This window comes from Sparus aurata, chromosome 7 (assembly GCF_900880675.1).
Source record: "Sparus aurata chromosome 7, fSpaAur1.1, whole genome shotgun sequence".
Lineage (NCBI taxonomy): Eukaryota > Metazoa > Chordata > Actinopteri > Spariformes > Sparidae > Sparus > Sparus aurata.
In genome coordinates, this window is record NC_044193.1 from 21,733,786 (window position 1) to 21,751,795 (window position 18,010).

The window sequence follows — 18,010 nt, forward strand, 5'->3', positions numbered from 1 at the left end:
CACCGTTCTTATAAACAGACTTGCGTCTGGAGGTCCCGTCCAACATCGCTGCAGCTGGGAGAGAGCACAGCAGAGGAGAGCGACAAAGGAGCCAGGCGGTGAATAACCCTGAGGTTGTGGTGAAGGGAGGACCAACGATGGACAGCCCACAAAGTATTGAGTACATCGGTTTGAAAGTTAGCGTTTCTAGGCTAACAGCTGATCGACGGGGCTAACAGCTGATGGCGGGGCTAACAGCTGATCGGGGGAGAAAGGTGAGTCCATGGAGCCAATTGTTCAGGTGTGTAGCCTTCAGAGTTAGTAGCACAGTCCCAGAGCTTGTAGGGACAACTTGGCTTTCTATCTCAAAAAAAAAAAAGCAGTTTCGCTACGAATTGAGAAGCGGCATATTTACGCTAGCGTCCTCTCGCATCCAGGTTGATTGCACTGATTACACAGGGCAGAATAGATCGCTTCTTCTCCATGATGCTGCCTCGCGGTTGAAGGTCTGAGTCATCAGAGAGTGTGACGCAAATGTACCATGACGCAAAATTTCCTTGTGCAGGCAGGGAAATGAGAGAATCGTTAAGAAGAATTGATAACGCTGGAGGCATACAATTCCGATGGAATTGGTCAGTTGGAACCGGTTCTGAGTCGGAACCGGTTCTCGATTCCCACCCTAGGGCCTTCCCCCCCTGCATGCTCTGCAGTGCCGTGTACACTTCCTCTGCAGTCAGAGGACCCTCCAGCTCCTTGTTGGTCTCCTCCGGGACTCTGGGCAGCCAACTGCAGAAGGAGTTAAAGGCCCCCTCATCCTCTGTGTACTTACTAAAAGTCCACAGCTCTCTGCCAGATCCCACTGGCTTCAGTCAGCATCTGTACTGAAGTCGAGCACAGAACGCAGATGAACCTGCTCTGCCGTTCTTCCTCTCAAGGCTGAAAAAACCTTTGTCCATCCATCTGAGCAGCGGTCTGAAAGAGAGACCGGACCAGCGCCGCCTGTGCTAGAGCCCAGCAGGTCTGCCAGCACAGCCTTTTTGGATTTGAGGGCTTCAAAGCAGCCTCGATTTCCTGTGGCCTCTGCAGAAGTCTGCAGTTCCACTATTTCAATCGCCAGATCCCTCATAGATTTGGTAATGTTCCGAGAGACATTGAAAGTGTTCTGTTGACAAAGCTGCTTGATCTTCACCTTCCCACAATCCCACCACTGCTTCAACGATGTAAAATCTTCTTTTCTAGTTTTAAAAACTTTCCAAAAAAATATAAAGGTTTCTCTAAAATGTACATCTAGTTACAAAGCAGTGTTAAAGGGCCAATATGCAGACTTGTGTTTTACATTTGCAATAAAAACATTACAAGACACCATGGATTGATGTGTAAACCCTACAGGCAGTATTCTGCACCCTCTAAAAATACTAAAATGATGCTTAAAACAATAAAGTCTGTCTAATCTGGCAATAGAAAAAGAATTCTCTCTGTGTTGGACCCAAGTGTACTGTCTGTGTTGTCGTGCTTTTCTCTCCATACATCAGTTAACTTCTGAGCCTCCACCAGCTGTTTCATGGCATGTTTTGAAGCAGCATGAGGTTCAGTGTGATTTCTGTCCATCTGATCGTTCTCTGTGATGTTTAAATCCCCTCCTAAAAATAGAAACTCTTCAGGCCCGCACTAACTTATAACCACACTGAGTTCATTTAGAGACTGAACTCTGTCAGGTCCTGTGTTGGGAGCGTATACATTTATAAACACATTAGTAAAAAGCTCATATTTGGCTCTGACCACCATCAGTCCGCCCTGCATTACTTCCTTCACCAGATGAGACTTTGGCAGAAAGTTTTTGGAGAAGAGGAGCACCACTCCTCCACTGGTTCTGCTCAAATGACTTAAAACAACCTCCCCATCCCATTCCCTCCTCCAGTCAGTCTCATTTAAAGTGTCACTGTGCTTTTCCTGAACCAACATCACATTGATGACACGTCCCTACCAATATTAAGCCGCTACTGTGTAGTCACTATTAATACAACCACTGTCCGTAGTGTTTAAGGAATGATTATGGCACACAAAGGGTTAAATGTCTCTGCTAGAAGCCCTGCCTCTAACCTAAATATCGCTCCCTGATCAGCTGCCGGTTTCTCGCGAACTTACATGTGATTGGCTGTCCCCGCTGTCACTCCTTCTGCTTGTAAAAGCTACATGCAACCTGCTAGTTGGACTTGACTAGAGTCTAGACTGGACGAGAGGCAGTGCATGTTATCTGCAACTGCGAATGTAGGTTGTCAACATGTTCGGCATTTGTTCTTCCCGGGTCAGCTAGACAGATTTTAACATCAGTGGTGTCATTTACATATGTGTTTGTGTCTGTTTGCATGCGTGTGTGCTGTATAGGATTTGAAAGATGTCAAAGAAAAGAAAACTGGATATAAGAGACTTCTTTAGGAGTCTAAGTGTAAGTTACTTCATGGGTGTATAGGTAGAGGCTCAACAATACAGATATTGAATAAAAGAGAATATTTAATGCCAAAGAGATACACTTTATTTTTAATTCTTATTTTCATGTATTTGTGTAGAAGTGAGCAACTGTTTAAAAACACAAATGAAGAAACTTTGAGGTGGAAATACAATAAAACCTCACATTCTAGATGATCATGTGATTTTATTATTATAACATATCATTAATTAATATTAAGTAATATTAATATTTAGTAAAAGCCTTTTTGCTCAGGCATAACTGTACCATCAAGCTCTATGATAATTGTATCCCTAATGTATCTGTTCATATGTCATGCATCAACATATTTTTGTAAGGTGACAGACAGCAGAGAGGCTGGAGGAGATGGAGGAGGAGAGGGCAGAGAAGGTAGAGGAAGAGAGGCAGGAGGAGGTAGAGAAGGAGAGGCTGGAGCAGATGAAGGAAGAGAGGCTGGAGGAGAAGGAAGAGGAGAGGCCAGAGAAGATAGAGGAAGAGAGGCAGGAGGAGGTAGAGAAGGAGAGGCTGGAGCATATGAAGGAAGAGAGGCTGGAGGAGATGTAGGAGGAGAAGCTGAAAGAGAGGCTGGAAATTCACAGGTGAGGTTAAAATTTATGATGGATATGTTAGTCGTGAGATTCAGCACTGTGACAAATGTTAGTGTGATGATGATCTGAATAGCAATGCTTCACCCATGTGGCTTTAAAACTCTTCGAAGTTGCCTCCTTGTCTTTCATTAGATGCTTTAACCTATAACATCTGCATGACATGAAATTATGATTGCTAATGTAAAAAAATGTCAACTTTCAGGAGTGCTGCCTTGGAGCACTTTTGTGTCCCCACCAATCTCAAAATCAAACCTACTCCCTTGCACAAGATAACACAGACAGCAGACAGACTGTCTTACATGGCTTCTGAGTCCTCATCATCATAAAGTTCTGTTTGAGTTTCTGGACTATTTTCCTCAGTCTGTAAATCTCCTGGTCAAAATAACCTCCATTTCCTCTGCTTCTCATCTGTGATCTGGCAGAAAGAAAAACAAGTCTTTGTCTGCATAATAATCTTCAACTTTAACTTTTTTCATGTTTTTTGTTGTTTGCAGGAACTTTTTTATCTGTTCCACTTCATAATGTATTTCCTGCTGCTGTGCTTCAGCAGACAGTTGTGAGTCAATCTGAGGCTGGCTGTCTTCAGCACAGACCTCTTCCTCCTCCTCCTCTTCCTCCATACCAGACTCAGACTCTGGCTGCTCCTCCTACTGACCCTCGCTGCTCCTGGTTACTGGTCCTTCTTTGGCCTGAGAACCACTGTTGTCATTCACTTGTTTTCTTGACATAACAGGGACTTTAAACGCTGTATCTTCCTCCACCATCAGGTCTTCATCACTGTCCCTCACTGTGTCCTGTGCTGCTCTGTCTGCGCTGTTCAACACAGTCTGCTCTCCTTCTGCTTTCTCACTGTTCATACTTTTCTAGTTCTCTTTCTGACTGACACTCTGTTTATCTTTTCCAGCCTCACTGTTTTCCTGTCTCTGTTGTGTCTTTTTTGTCCCCTCACCATCTTTAGTCTGTCTCTGTGTGTCTCCTCTGGCCTCCTCCCTCTATGTTTCATCATTAGAGGAAGCTTTCTCAGGACAGGCCTCGACTAAGTGATCCTCCCTCCAGCAGCCAACACACCTCAGAGTCCCAGAGGTCACAAACACAATATATTCAAATTCATCTGCTTTTCAGGTTAAACACCAGACTGAGTTCCACATCTTTCTTAGTGATGATCATGAAAACCTGCTGTCGGTTGTGAAACAACGTGTTACAACAGCGGCGATTTACAGCCTGATGGCAGCTTCCTGATGGGGGAAACTATCTTCATGTGCCTCGACAGTTCCCTCAACAACACATCATCAGTGATAAATGGCAGGATGTTAGATATGATGACTTGTTTAGTAGTTGTATTGAGAGGAGACACTGATACAAACGTATCGTTAACAACAGTGCCGGTCTTGATCACTTTGTTTACTTTTTCAATATCATCCACAAAGAAAATAAAATCCACAAAAGCAGATTTAATGCTGCTGTGACCCACAACTTCTCCCACTGCCAGACTGCAGTCCTCCAATGAACAAGGGAAACCAAGAGAGAATTTAAATCCATGTTTCCTGCTGAGTTTGGTAAACTCTGTACCAGCATTAAGCACGCCGACCAGCAAAACCTGGCTGACCGCAAAACACACACAAATCCCCTAAAACCACCTTTTTTAACACACCAACACAATAAACACCAAATACAGCTACAACTACACTATGCACAACATATAAAGATAAAGATAGAAAAAATTGCTTACAAACGCTCTCACACACCACTCAGCACACTCACTCCTTCCACTCAGAGAGAGATAGAGAGAGAGAGAGAGAGATTTTTGACTTTTAAAACAACATTTATTTACAGAATATTATATTATTATCATTATTATTATTAGGACAAGATCCCAGTTCATTCTAATCTACTGCAACTGGTATAACTCTAAAAAAACAATAAGTTACTACAATTTCATCAAAGCACTTTAAACACGGGGATAGGGAACATCTCTCTCAAGAGCACAGAATGGACATACCTCTCCAGTGCTTGGATCCAGGTGAGCTCTGTGTCTGTTAGTGGCTATTGCTCCATGTATAAGTGGAGGTCAGCCACCCGTATACAGGAGGCTTATACAGAACCCTCCACCTGCCTTTAGGGGTGGAGTCTGAAGTAAAAACCTCATTCCACCTCGACCCTTTTACCTCAGCCAGAGAGCGAAGGTTCAACACCTTCACACAACTTTGAGAGAGCAGCTTCTTCGCACAAGAACTGCAATTACCCAGCACTGGTGTTTTCGGAGAGAGAAGCCTTCCACTCTCCTCTCTCCACTGTCCAACAGCAGGACTGACAATCATGGAGGGGCAAATGTACTTTTCTTCACTCACTGGTCAACCAGAGCACCATTTTTTGCGAACACTCGCAGTGGCACAGACAGGGACCGCTACACTTCCTTCACAATCCTCCTCAGCACGCTTGATGATCTGATGTTAGTGATTTCACCAAGCGTTCCCATGGAGACTTTTGTCAGATGTCCCAGTTTAATAATGCCAGCCTCAACAAACTTAGTCCTAAATGTACTGGAGGAAAACATGGTGTTCACAAGGAAGTCATTAAAACAGTAGCTCCTCAAATAGCTACATTCCTGGTCTGGGGTCATGAGTCTGTGTGATTTACAGTGTCTTCCAGGCATCTAGCACTGAGGTGTAGAAGGGTGTAAGCTTAGTTAGGTCAGCTTCAGGTCTCAACAGAAACAGTTGTTTATGCAGCCCTAGTCGCAGCTTTCCTGAGAAGCAGCCGTCAAGCAGGAGTCAACCAGCCGTGACTGCTGCCATACAGCAGCTTCTGTGCTGTCTGCAGTCTGAAGGCTGCAGTTCTGGACAGAATGTCTATGAGTCCTTGTCCTCCCTCTTCCACATGGAGATATAAGGCCGACACCCTAAACCAGTGCAGCCCAGACCAAAAAAAGTTCACTAGGAGCTGCTCCTATAGGAGTATGTGCCACAGAGATGAGGCAACAAGGTTTTTAACTATCAGAGCTCTCCCCCTGTAGGACAGCTGAGGTAGCAACCATTTCCATTTCGACAGCTTGGCTTCCACCTTGTTCAGCCCTCCCTCACACTTCTGCCTCTGAAAATCATCAGTTCTTAAGTACAGTGCCTTGCAAAAGTATTCACCCTCCTTGAACTTTTCCACATTTTGTCACATTTTAACCACAAATGTAAATTTTATTGGGATTTTATGTGATAGACCAACACAAAGTGGTGCATAATTGTGAAGTGAAAGGAAAATGATACATGGTTTTAATTTTTTTTTTAACAAATAAAAAACAGAAAAGTGTGATGTGCCAAAGTATTGACCCCCATTCACTCTGATACCCTTAAATAAAATCCAGTGCAACCAGTTGCCTTCAGAAGTCACCTAATTAGTAAATGGAGTCCACCTGTGTGTAATCTAATCTCAGTATAAATAGAGCTGTTCTGTGAAAGCCTCAGAGGTTTGCTAGAGAACATTAGTGAACAAACAGCATCATGAAGCCCAAGGAACACACCAGACAGGTCAGGGATAAAGTTGTGGAGAAGTTAAAAGCATGATTAGGATATGAAAAAATATCCCAAGCTTTGAAGATCTCACAGAGCACTGTTCAATCCATCACCTGAAAATGGAAAGAGTATGGCACAACTGCAACCCTACCAAGACATGGCTGTCCACCTAAACTGACAGGCCAGGCAAGGAGAGCATTGATCAGAGAAGCAGCCAAGAGTCCCATGATAACTCTGGAGGAGCTGCAGAGATCCACAGCTCAGGTGGGAGAATCTGTGCACAGGACAACTATTAGTCATGCACTCCACAAATCAGGCCTTTATGGAAGAGTGGCAAGAAGAGAGCCATTGTTGAAACAAAGCCATGCAGTTTGCCACAAGCCATGTGGGGGACATAACACACGTGTGGAGGAAGTTTCTCTGGTCTCATCTGACCAGTATTGACTCAGGGGGGTGAATACTTTTGCACACCACACTTTTCTGTTCTTTATTTGTAAAATAAAAATGTAAACCATGAATCAATGTCCTTCTACTTCACAATTATGCACCACTTTGTGTTGGTCTATCACATAAAATCCCAATAAATTACATTTACATTTGTGGTTAAAATGTGACAAAATGTGGAAAAGTTCAAGGGGGATGAAAACTTTTGCAAGGCACTGTATACTCCTAAGATTTTGGCTCCCCTTTTTCCCCACTTCAGATTCCCAGGCAGACTAGGATGCTCCCCAAGCTCAACTTTTTACCTAATTAACCCTGGCTGAAGAAGGGTTTTTGTATAAAGCCAGGCTTTCTTTCAATGCCTGGAAGTTTCCCTGATCCTGGACAAACACATTTATATCATCCACATATGCGTATACAACAACAGGAGGGCTTTGAACGAGTTCTGGTAGAGAGAGACCCCTCAGCTTGATCCTCAGTCTGTGGAGAAAAGGGTTCAATAGCAAAACTATAAAGCTGCCCTGAGATGGAGCATCCTTGCCTTATCCCTCTCCTCACTGGCACAGGGCAGCTCAGCCCTCCTCCCACCTTTACTACACAACGAGCACCACTATACAACAGATTTATCCAGGACATGTATCCCTCCCCAACACCAAAAGCCTGTAAAGTAGCAAAAAGAAAAGCATGATCAACACTGTCAAAATGCCCAAAAGGTCATGTCCCAAAATACTCCATAAATGTTTAAAAAAGTCTGATGGCAAGCCATCTATTCCTGGAGCCTTGCCTGATGCCATCTGAGACATGTTCAGCAGCATTCAGTTCATCCAGTGTTATGTCCAAACTTCAAGTGTCCTGATCCTCTGGACTCAGCTGATGAAGCCCCTGCAGAAGTTCCCCAGCAGCATCCACACCACAGCTATCCACCCTGAACAAGTCTGTGTAAAAATCTACGAGATGTTTCCTCATCTCTGCTGACTCTGTGGTTACCTTAACATCAGGGAGACAAAGACACGCCATTTGATTCCTTACACCTACTGACTTCTCTAAATTAAAGAAGAAGGTGGTCGGTGCATCCATGTGGTGGAGTTTAGTAAATTGGCCTTGGACTTGAGCTCCTTTAGCTCTCTCCTGCATGAAAGAGTTTAGTTCTTGTCGTTTAGAGAGTAAGACATTGCTATTCTGCTGATCAGTTTGTGAGACGGCAAGATTTCCCAGGTCTCTTATCTCTTCTTCTTGCCTCTGCACAGCTCTCTTAATGTTAGCTGTCGAATAAGATGTAAATTCCTGGCAAAACACCCTAATCTGATCTTTTCCTATCTCCCACCACAAGGAAAGGGAAATAAAATCATCTTTCCTTGATCTCTAGTAATCCCATAATCATTTGAAATTTTCACAAAATGGTTTATCATGTAATAATTAAACATGAAAGTGCCAAAGGACTTTGGTTTTCTAGCGGGAGATAAAATCAGCTCCATTAGAATGATGGTCTGTAAAAACAACAGGAAGGATCTGATAATTAACAATTTGAGTAGTAAGGAGTAAGAACCAGACACATAAACCTGTCTAATCTAGCTGCACTGTTATTTGACCCATGTGTATTGCCTGACTGAAGGAGGTTTCATCCTCCACACATCAACCAAATCTGTTTTCTTTAAGACATGAGTTACAACAGCAGATAACTGAAAGTGGGACTCCTCTCCAGGCCTATCTAAAGTAAAATCAGTGCAGCAATTCCAGTCTCCACCAAACACACACTCCCCTTGATCAACATCCTCTCCCCGCTGTCAGCCACAGCGGGCCCCGCTGCGTGCTGTCTGTGGGGACAAGTGATCCGCATGTGACCCACATCGCCACAACTCAAAACACTTCATGTTCCCAGAGCTTGCATACACCATGTAGGACCACTCCTCATATTTGACACGGCAAGAGACTTCCAGTGTTTGAGTCGGAGACTCATGAACACTTGCCTCCGCAGAGACTGAACATGTTTCAGCTTGGCGTCCTCGCAGCTCAAACTCAAGAACACCACCACCCCTTTATTCATTCGCAAGGCACGCTAGATGTTTCTGTGCCCCACCTGTTCACCTACCACCAACAGAACATGCTCCACCGTGGTGTTGGGCTGCGGAGAGAGAGAGAGAGAGAGAAAAGTCTTCAAACATAGACATCCCTGTCAAAATCTGGATCAAAATATTTCATTCGATAACCATATTGTATGGTAGTGAAGTGTGGGGCCCTCTCATGAACCAAGACTTCCAAAAATGGGACAAACACCCGATGGAAAGCTTGCACACTGAGATCTGCAAAAGCATCCTCAAAGTTCACAGGAACACCCCCAACAACGGATGCAGAGCTGAACTGGGCCAATTTCCCCTTTTAATTCGGATCCAAAAAAGAGCAATAAAGTTCTACCAACACCTCAGAGCCAGCGAGCCCAGCTCCTACCACTACAAAGCCATACGATGCCAAGAGGAGAGCAAAGAAGGGAGTCCCCTCAGCCAGCTGGTCCACAGGCTGAGCTCCAACAGCACCGGGCACCAAGACCGCCCTCACACCATCCAGCCCCACCAAATTATAGCAAAAGAAAAAGACAATTACATCAACTATTCGACATCCACAACCAAAACCAAAAGCAAACTCCAATGCTATTTGGCCCTAAACAGACAATACTCCATGGCAGATTAATTGAGCTCTGTAACTGACCCGAGACTGAGGAAAACGTTGACTATGTACAGACTCAGTGACCACAGTCTGGCCTTAGAGAGCGGCAGACACAGACAGACCTGGCTGTCCGGAGAGGACCGGCTGTGTCGGTTCTGTCCACACAGACAAGTGGAAACAGAGCAGCACTTCCTGCTGCACTGTGACACATACAAAGATCTCAGAACCCAGATATACATTAAAATCACAGGTACAACCCCAGACTTCCCCAAACTATCGGACCAAGAAAAACGACAACGTTTACGGAAGAAAAAACTGGCACTGTTGTAGATGCAGCGAGATATGTGAATGCCTGCCACAGGAGAAGAGACGAGCTGCACAACAACCCCTGACATTTTTTCCTCCACATGAACCAGCTGATCCTGACTGGGTTCTTACCTGCACACTGATATTCTGTTTACTATTGTTGTTATTATTGTTATTGTTATTATCATCATTATTATTGTTAACATTATTATTGTTATCATTATTATTGTTAAAAAAAAATTCTGTAATCCTGTACGCTTTGGCAATATTGTGAACCACAGTCATGCCAATAAAGCTTGTTGAAATTGAGAGAGAGAGAGAGAGAGAGAGAGAGAGAGAGAGAGAGAGAGAGAGAGAGCTCATTGCTCTAAACTTACTGTGGAAACAACAATATGATTAACATGTTCTGTATTTTTGTTCTATTCACTAATTTTTAAATTAGACACATTTCTGGAGTGAAATACCGAATTGCTGGTTTAGTTCTCAGTCTTACCTTCTCCATCTCTCTTTAGAGCCTCCACCTGGTTTTCTGTGACATTAGTCCTGGCTTTAATGGAGATCAGCTCTGCTGTTTGCGCTGGAGAAAAGTCACATCATGACCTAACTTGACTGAGGAAAACAATGTTTGATCGTTAAGAGTTTAATCATCACAGTCTTTATCAAAGTTGGCTTTTGGCCGTTGAACATTTACTCCAGATATTATCTTCAGAAAAAAAACTCTGTATGGCAAGAAATTTGAACTGTATGCAACATAATGTATAGTAATGTTTTTACTCAGACAGTGTTTCATTCTCCTGTTTTTCTTTTTCATTTCAGCTTATCATACAATATTATGAGTCGTTTTCATTAATAGAGTCGTGATGTTCTCCACACAGTACCTTGAAGTTGTTGCTTTAGCTTCTCCTGCTCAGTCTTCTGCTTCTCCAGCTCAGTCTTCTGTTCATTCAGTTTAGCTGCTTGCACTTCAAACAATATAAAAATGATCGTTAAATGCAACAGAAGTGGACAGGCTATTTTATTAATCCTATTTGCAGTGTATTTGTTGATTTATTTATTTTGAAGATAGTAACATCCTCTGTGATCCCTCGCCTTTTTATCTAGGCCACCATCAGGACAGCATCTTAATCAGTCCAATACTTTGGTTTATGACCAAACCTACAGATGTACACATCAGACTATACTGTACTTTGTATTTGTGCTGATTAATATCTGTGAGCACACTGGTCTTGTTTTGTTTCTGTCCTTAAATTGTGTATGAAGCTGTAATATTGTAGGATACTGTAACAGTGGCCTCAGTTTGTTGCTGTAGTTTAAAAATGAAAGAAACAAAAGAGTTTAAAAGGTGTAGAAGACAAGGATTTATAGACTGAGAACATCCTGTTGCTGTTGTTAAACTGACACACTGTGTACATTAAGAACAACGTTATAAAGTCTCCCAGGAGCTTTTCTTTGATTCATCTTTACCTGCAGGTCATACTGCAAAACAGTTCAGTGTGGCATCATTATACAAAAACCTCCTGTAACAAAGCAGTGGTTCTTATTGTTATAACTTCCCTCACTACCTTACATACTACTGTACCTTCATTCTCTCTCTGTAAGTGCCTCATCTCCAGCCTCTGTTCAGCCAACAAGGCGCTCATCTCTCTCAGCACAGCATGGATCTCTTGTTTACATAATAATACAACAGAGGAAAACACATTGTCATCTCCATTCTCAAAGTGACGGTCTGTTCAGTTCTACTGTGTAGTTTCTGTGTTCATCTCAGCCTTAAATAGTGTCTCATTCTGATCAATCATTACCAGAAATATTATATGAGACATGTGCAGGAGATTTGGTTGATAACACTGATTATGTTGAGCACGTCATCGGGAAAACAACACTGAAAACACAGCACTCCAACATAAATGATTTATTAGTAGCTGTATGTTTGAATGTAGCTCCCACTACTTGAATAATCAGTTCACCAAAATTCAAATAGTTTGTTTTAATATCTGGGTCAGTGTTGTGTATGTCACTAACACAGGAAATCTTACTGTGTCATTTTAGTTACAAACATATTTTATTTACTCCAATGTGAATACTCAAAAATTAAAATCGGTTTACAGTCACATCATGGCTGATAAAGACAGAGAAAGACGGCATCAGATCACTATAACTGTTAATTTCAATAAAGTTTAAGTGTTTAACAACAAATCATTAAAGGAGTAGCAAACTAAAGATTATCATCCCGACCTGTTCAAACATTGATGACACAGTCAGACGTAGTGACCTCCTTCAGGATGTTGATCAGCTGAGTTCAGACAACTCATTACAGAAAACAGTTTTCTCTCTTTGCTTACTGAATAAATCCAGCATTGTTTTAAAGTCAGACTCTTGAAGAGCAACAACACAACGTGTTTGGTGAAATTCTAAATACCCTCACCCCCAAACTGATAATACACATTTATTTGTTCTTATGCTCACAATAACAGGATATTTCATCTGAAAGAAAGAAAATCGTGTTGAAGAAAAGACAGAAAGAAATGCAATGATATCTTTATGTTTTTACTCAAATGCACAAGAACACAACAATACAAAAAATTAATTTGTACAAATGATTGTTGCTGCAAACCTTTGTCATCCAACCTTTATAATCATAACAAAATAAAATAATTCTGTATGTCAAGTCTCTAAAGATACTTAAGAAAAAGCAAACATTTCCACATCTTTTTCATGAATGAGTTCACTTCTCTAATCTAGTGTTTGAAATAATGTCACAAGTTCTCGAGCTGTCCATCATTGTGCATTTTGATGTAAATCAGAAATGACGTGCAAATGAAAAATTCATAAACCTTTTCTGATCAACACGTTTGTTGTTGTTGTCAATCAGCTGTCATATTAAAGAGAAAGAAATTACACATATTTCAAGAGGTAGTGATACACACTACAGTGTGGGCAGGTTTTCATATACTTGAAGAAAAAGAAGTGTTTCCTGCTCACATGGTGAAAAGCAGATGACCACTGAAGGTGGTGAGATGATTTTCATTGTCAAATATCCTTGAGTTATGCCACAGACGCATATACACAACCTCTCCGACTTCTAGAAGCAACGTGACACCATTAGCAGAGCTCCCATAACCAGATGGCTGATGTTCAAATGCAATAAAAATATGTTCTCCATTCCTGACCAACACAGCAGCTGAAGCATGTAAAGTATGTCCATGGGCACCTACGTAGAACTCAAAGTGGTAGGCTCCTCTCACTGGTGCGGTGAAAAAACCTGTGAGACATTTTAGATGAAGAATCAACTGCTGCAACATCTGTCAACCAGGTTGATTTCAACAGACAGTCAGAATTTCAAATGTATTATTCAATTTTGTGACTTTGAGTACCTGTGTTTGGGTTGTAGGCGTTTCCGATATTTGTCACAACGTGTCTGAAGACCAGAAGAGTGTGTGTGTTAAATGGTCCAGTATATCCAGAGCCTGAAGCCAACAGTGAAGCTGAGAAAGCCACCTGTTTGACTGAGAGAGAAACATACGTGTTTTAAAGTGACTGATGTTACAGCAACGATGAGCATGTTTCGAAATAAAGTTATCTAAAGGCACATATTCTCAGTGTTTTTGGACTATTCACATCAGATAATGTTTTACATTAGACAAATATTATGAGAACTAAACTGTTTGAATATTGAATTGCTGGTTTATTTCTCAGTCTTACCTTCTCCATCTCTCTTTAGAGCCTCCACCTGGTTTTCTGTGACATTAGTCCTGGCTTTAATGGAGATCAGCTCTGCTGTTTGTGCTGGAGAAAAGTCACATCATGACCTAACTTGACTGAGGAAAACAATGTTTGATCGTTAAGAGTTTAATCATCACAGTCTTTATCAAAGTTGGCTTTTGGCCGTTGAACATTTACTCCAGATATTATCTTCAGAAAAAAAACTCTGTATGGCAAGAAATTTGAACTGTATGCAACATAATGTATAGTAATGTTTTTACTCAGACAGTGTTTCATTCTCCTGTTTTTCTTTTTCATTTCAGCTTATCATACAATATTATGAGTCGTTTTCATTAATAGAGTCGTGATGTTCTCCACACAGTACCTTGAAGTTGTTGCTTTAGCTTCTCCTGCTCAGTCTTCTGCTTCTCCAGCTCAGTCTTCTGTTCATTCAGTTTAGCTGCTTGCACTTCAAACAATATAAAAATGATCGTTACATGCAACAGAAGTGGACAGGCTATTTTATTAATCCTATTTGCAGTGTATTTGTTGATTTATTTATTTTGAAGATAGTAACATCCTCTGTGATCCCTCGCCTTTTTATCTAGGCCACCATCAGGACAGCATCTTAATCAGTCCAATACTTTGGTTTATGACCAAACCTACAGATGAACACATCAGACTATACTGTACTTTGTATTTGTGCTGATTAATATCTGTGAGCACACTGGTCTTGTTTTGTTTCTGTCCTTAAATTGTGTATGAAGCTGTAATATTGTAGGATACTGTAACAGTGGCCTCAGTTTGTTGCTGTAGTTTAAAAATGAAAGAAACAAAAGAGTTTAAAAGGTGTAGAAGACAAGGATTTATAGACTGAGAACATCCTGTTGCTGTTGTTAAACTGACACACTGTGTACATTAAGAACAACGTTATAAAGTCTCCCAGGAGCTTTTCTTTGATTCATCTTTACCTGCAGGTCATACTGCAAAACAGTTCAGTGTGGCATCATTATACAAAAACCTCCTGTAACAAAGCAGTGGTTCTTATTGTTATAACTTCCCTCACTACCTTACATACTACTGTACCTTCATTCTCTCTCTGTAAGTGCCTCATCTCCAGCCTCTGTTCAGCCAACAAGGCGCTCATCTCTCTCAGCACAGCATGGATCTCTTGTTTACATAATAATACAACAGAGGAAAACACATTGTCATCTCCATTCTCAAAGTGACGGTCTGTTCAGTTCTACTGTGTAGTTTCTGTGTTCATCTCAGCCTTAAATAGTGTCTCATTCTGATCAATCATTACCAGAAATATTATATGAGACATGTGCAGGAGATTTGGTTGATAACACTGATTATGTTGAGCACGTCATCGGGAAAACAACACTGAAAACACAGCACTCCAACATAAATGATTTATTAGTAGCTGTATGTTTGAATGTGGCTCCCACTACTTGAATAATCAGTTCACCAAAATTCAAATAGTTTGTTTTAATATCTGGGTCAGTGTTGTGTATGTCACTAACACAGGAAATCTTACTGTGTCATTTTAGTTACAAACATATTTTATTTACTCCAATGTGAATACTCAAAAATTAAAATCGGTTTACAGTCACATCATGGCTGATAAAGACAGAGAAAGACGGCATCAGATCACTATAACTGTTAATTTCAATAAAGTTTAAGTGTTTAACAACAAATCATTAAAGGAGTAGCAAACTAAAGATTATCATCCCGACCTGTTCAAACATTGATGACACAGTCAGACGTAGTGACCTCCTTCAGGATGTTGATCAGCTGAGTTCAGACAACTCATTACAGAAAACAGTTTTCTCTCTTTGCTTACTGAATAAATCCAGCATTGTTTTAAAGTCAGACTCTTGAAGAGCAACAACACAACGTGTTTGGTGAAATTCTAAATACCCTCACCCCCAAACTGATAATACACATTTATTTGTTCTTATGCTCACAATAACAGGATATTTCATCTGAAAGAAAGAAAATCGTGTTGAAGAAAAGACAGAAAGAAATGCAATGATATCTTTATGTTTTTACTCAAATGCACAAGAACACAACAATACAAAAAATTAATTTGTACAAATGATTGTTGCTGCAAACCTTTGTCATCCAACCTTTATAATCATAACAAAATAAAATAATTCTGTATGTCAAGTCTCTAAAGATACTTAAGAAAAAGCAAACATTTCCACATCTTTTTCATGAATGAGTTCACTTCTCTAATCTAGTGTTTGAAATAATGTCACAAGTTCTCGAGCTGTCCATCATTGTGCATTTTGATGTAAATCAGAAATGACGTGCAAATGAAAAATTCATAAACCTTTTCTGATCAACACGTTTGTTGTTGTTGTCAATCAGCTGTCATATTAAAGAGAAAGAAATTACACATATTTCAAGAGGTAGTGATACACACTACAGTGTGGGCAGGTTTTCATATACTTGAAGAAAAAGAAGTGTTTCCTGCTCACATGGTGAAAAGCAGATGACCACTGAAGGTGGTGAGATGATTTTCATTGTCAAATATCCTTGAGTTATGCCACAGACGCATATACACAACCTCTCCGACTTCTAGAAGCAACGTGACACCATTAGCAGAGCTCCCATAACCAGATGGCTGATGTTCAAATGCAATAAAAATATGTTCTCCATTCCTGACCAACACAGCAGCTGAAGCATGTAAAGTATGTCCATGGGCACCTACGTAGAACTCAAAGTGGTAGGCTCCTCTCACTGGTGCGGTGAAAAAACCTGTGAGACATTTTAGATGAAGAATCAACTGCTGCAACATCTGTCAACCAGGTTGATTTCAACAGACAGTCAGAATTTCAAATGTATTATTCAATTTTGTGACTTTGAGTACCTGTGTTTGGGTTGTAGGCGTTTCCGATATTTGTCACAACGTGTCTGAAGACCAGAAGAGTGTGTGTGTTAAATGGTCCAGTATATCCAGAGCCTGAAGCCAACAGTGAAGCTGAGAAAGCCACCTGTTTGACTGAGAGAGAAACATACGTGTTTTAAAGTGACTGATGTTACAGCAACGATGAGCATGTTTCGAAATAAAGTTATCTAAAGGCACATATTCTCAGTGTTTTTGGACTATTCACATCAGATAATGTTTTACATTAGACAAATATTATGAGAACTAAACTGTTTGAATATTGAATTGCTGGTTTATTTCTCAGTCTTACCTTCTCCATCTCTCTTTAGAGCCTCCACCTGGTTTTCTGTGACATCAGTCCTGGCTTCAATGGAGATCAGCTCTGCTGTTTGTGCTGCAAAAGAGTCAATTTATCAACCTCAGTCTTCTGTAAATCCAGTTGTTTTCAGTTTAGCTGTTTGTGCTAAAAACAATATAAAAAAATATTATAGACACATAATTTTGTTCTTTGTAAATCACATAGAATAGTATTTATCAATGCTCACTATACGTTATCAGGGTTTCGATGATCTCTACACAGTACCTTGAAGTTGTTTGTCCGTTTCAGTCTTCTGTAACTCCAGTACTCTCAGTTTAGCTCCTTGCACTTGATTAAAGAAATAAATGTATGTATGTTAGTTTTTATGTACTGAATCATCATTTTCCTTGAGAAACTTAAAAAAGTGTTGATTTACTTTTGTAGCCACATAAACTGCATGACTCTATGTGATGGCACTGTTAGTGATTCAACCACTTTGGCCTGGACTGAAATATCTTCACAACTATTTTATCTATCTGTAAGTGGGTTAATTTTTCTGCCATCAGCAGGAAACATTTTTTTGCTCAGTCACATGTTGTCACAACGACTGGACAGATCAGCATTATAGACATGTTCACCACAGGATAGATTCTAAGAACTTAGCTGATCTTCTGACGTTTAATCTACAGCCATCTTCAGTTTAACATTTCAATGAACACCACACTGATGTTGACATTTGTGTTTTTAAGTGTCCTTACAACTACCATCTAACTTTTCATCTATAATGCAAAATAATGCTCATATCAACCTCTGCTGTACTTTATGTTAATTAGGGTTCAAGCCAAAATTATTGTTTTTGTTCCAGTTCAAAATTATTTGTCTCGTGTCGCCGCGAGTTGGAACATGAAACTTGGCCTGAGGTGCAAGTGCTTCTCAAGAAATATAAACCAAATCAGTCTCATAGTGGTGCTATTATTAATGCAATTTTTGAAAGGCCATAACCACAAAACAGTTAGTCTGGTTGACTTGAAATTGAACAGTCAGTCCACTAAGTCCAGCTCAAAGTGCTGTATGTAAAATGTCTCCAGGATCATGTGGAGCCGCCATGATAGATTTTGCTCTAGTTAGTATAGACTGAAAAACAGTAAAGTG

The 18,010-nt window shown here is 40.7% G+C and overlaps 1 protein-coding gene across 1 annotated transcript in view; it reads right to left on the reverse strand.

Annotated features, from left to right (window-relative positions):
- The window catches only part of LOC115585861 (uncharacterized), an 89,137-nt gene that overhangs the window by 21,986 nt on the left and 49,141 nt on the right, over positions 1–18,010 (reverse strand). Inside the window, exons 2-5 of the mRNA XM_030424528.1 lie at positions 17,144–17,206; positions 16,871–16,954; positions 13,665–13,748; positions 13,337–13,468 (exon numbers count right to left, since the gene is read on the reverse strand). Coding sequence (XP_030280388.1) covers positions 13,337–13,468; positions 13,665–13,748; positions 16,871–16,954; positions 17,144–17,206 — 363 coding nt within the window. The remainder of the gene's footprint in view (positions 1–13,336; positions 13,469–13,664; positions 13,749–16,870; positions 16,955–17,143; positions 17,207–18,010) is intronic.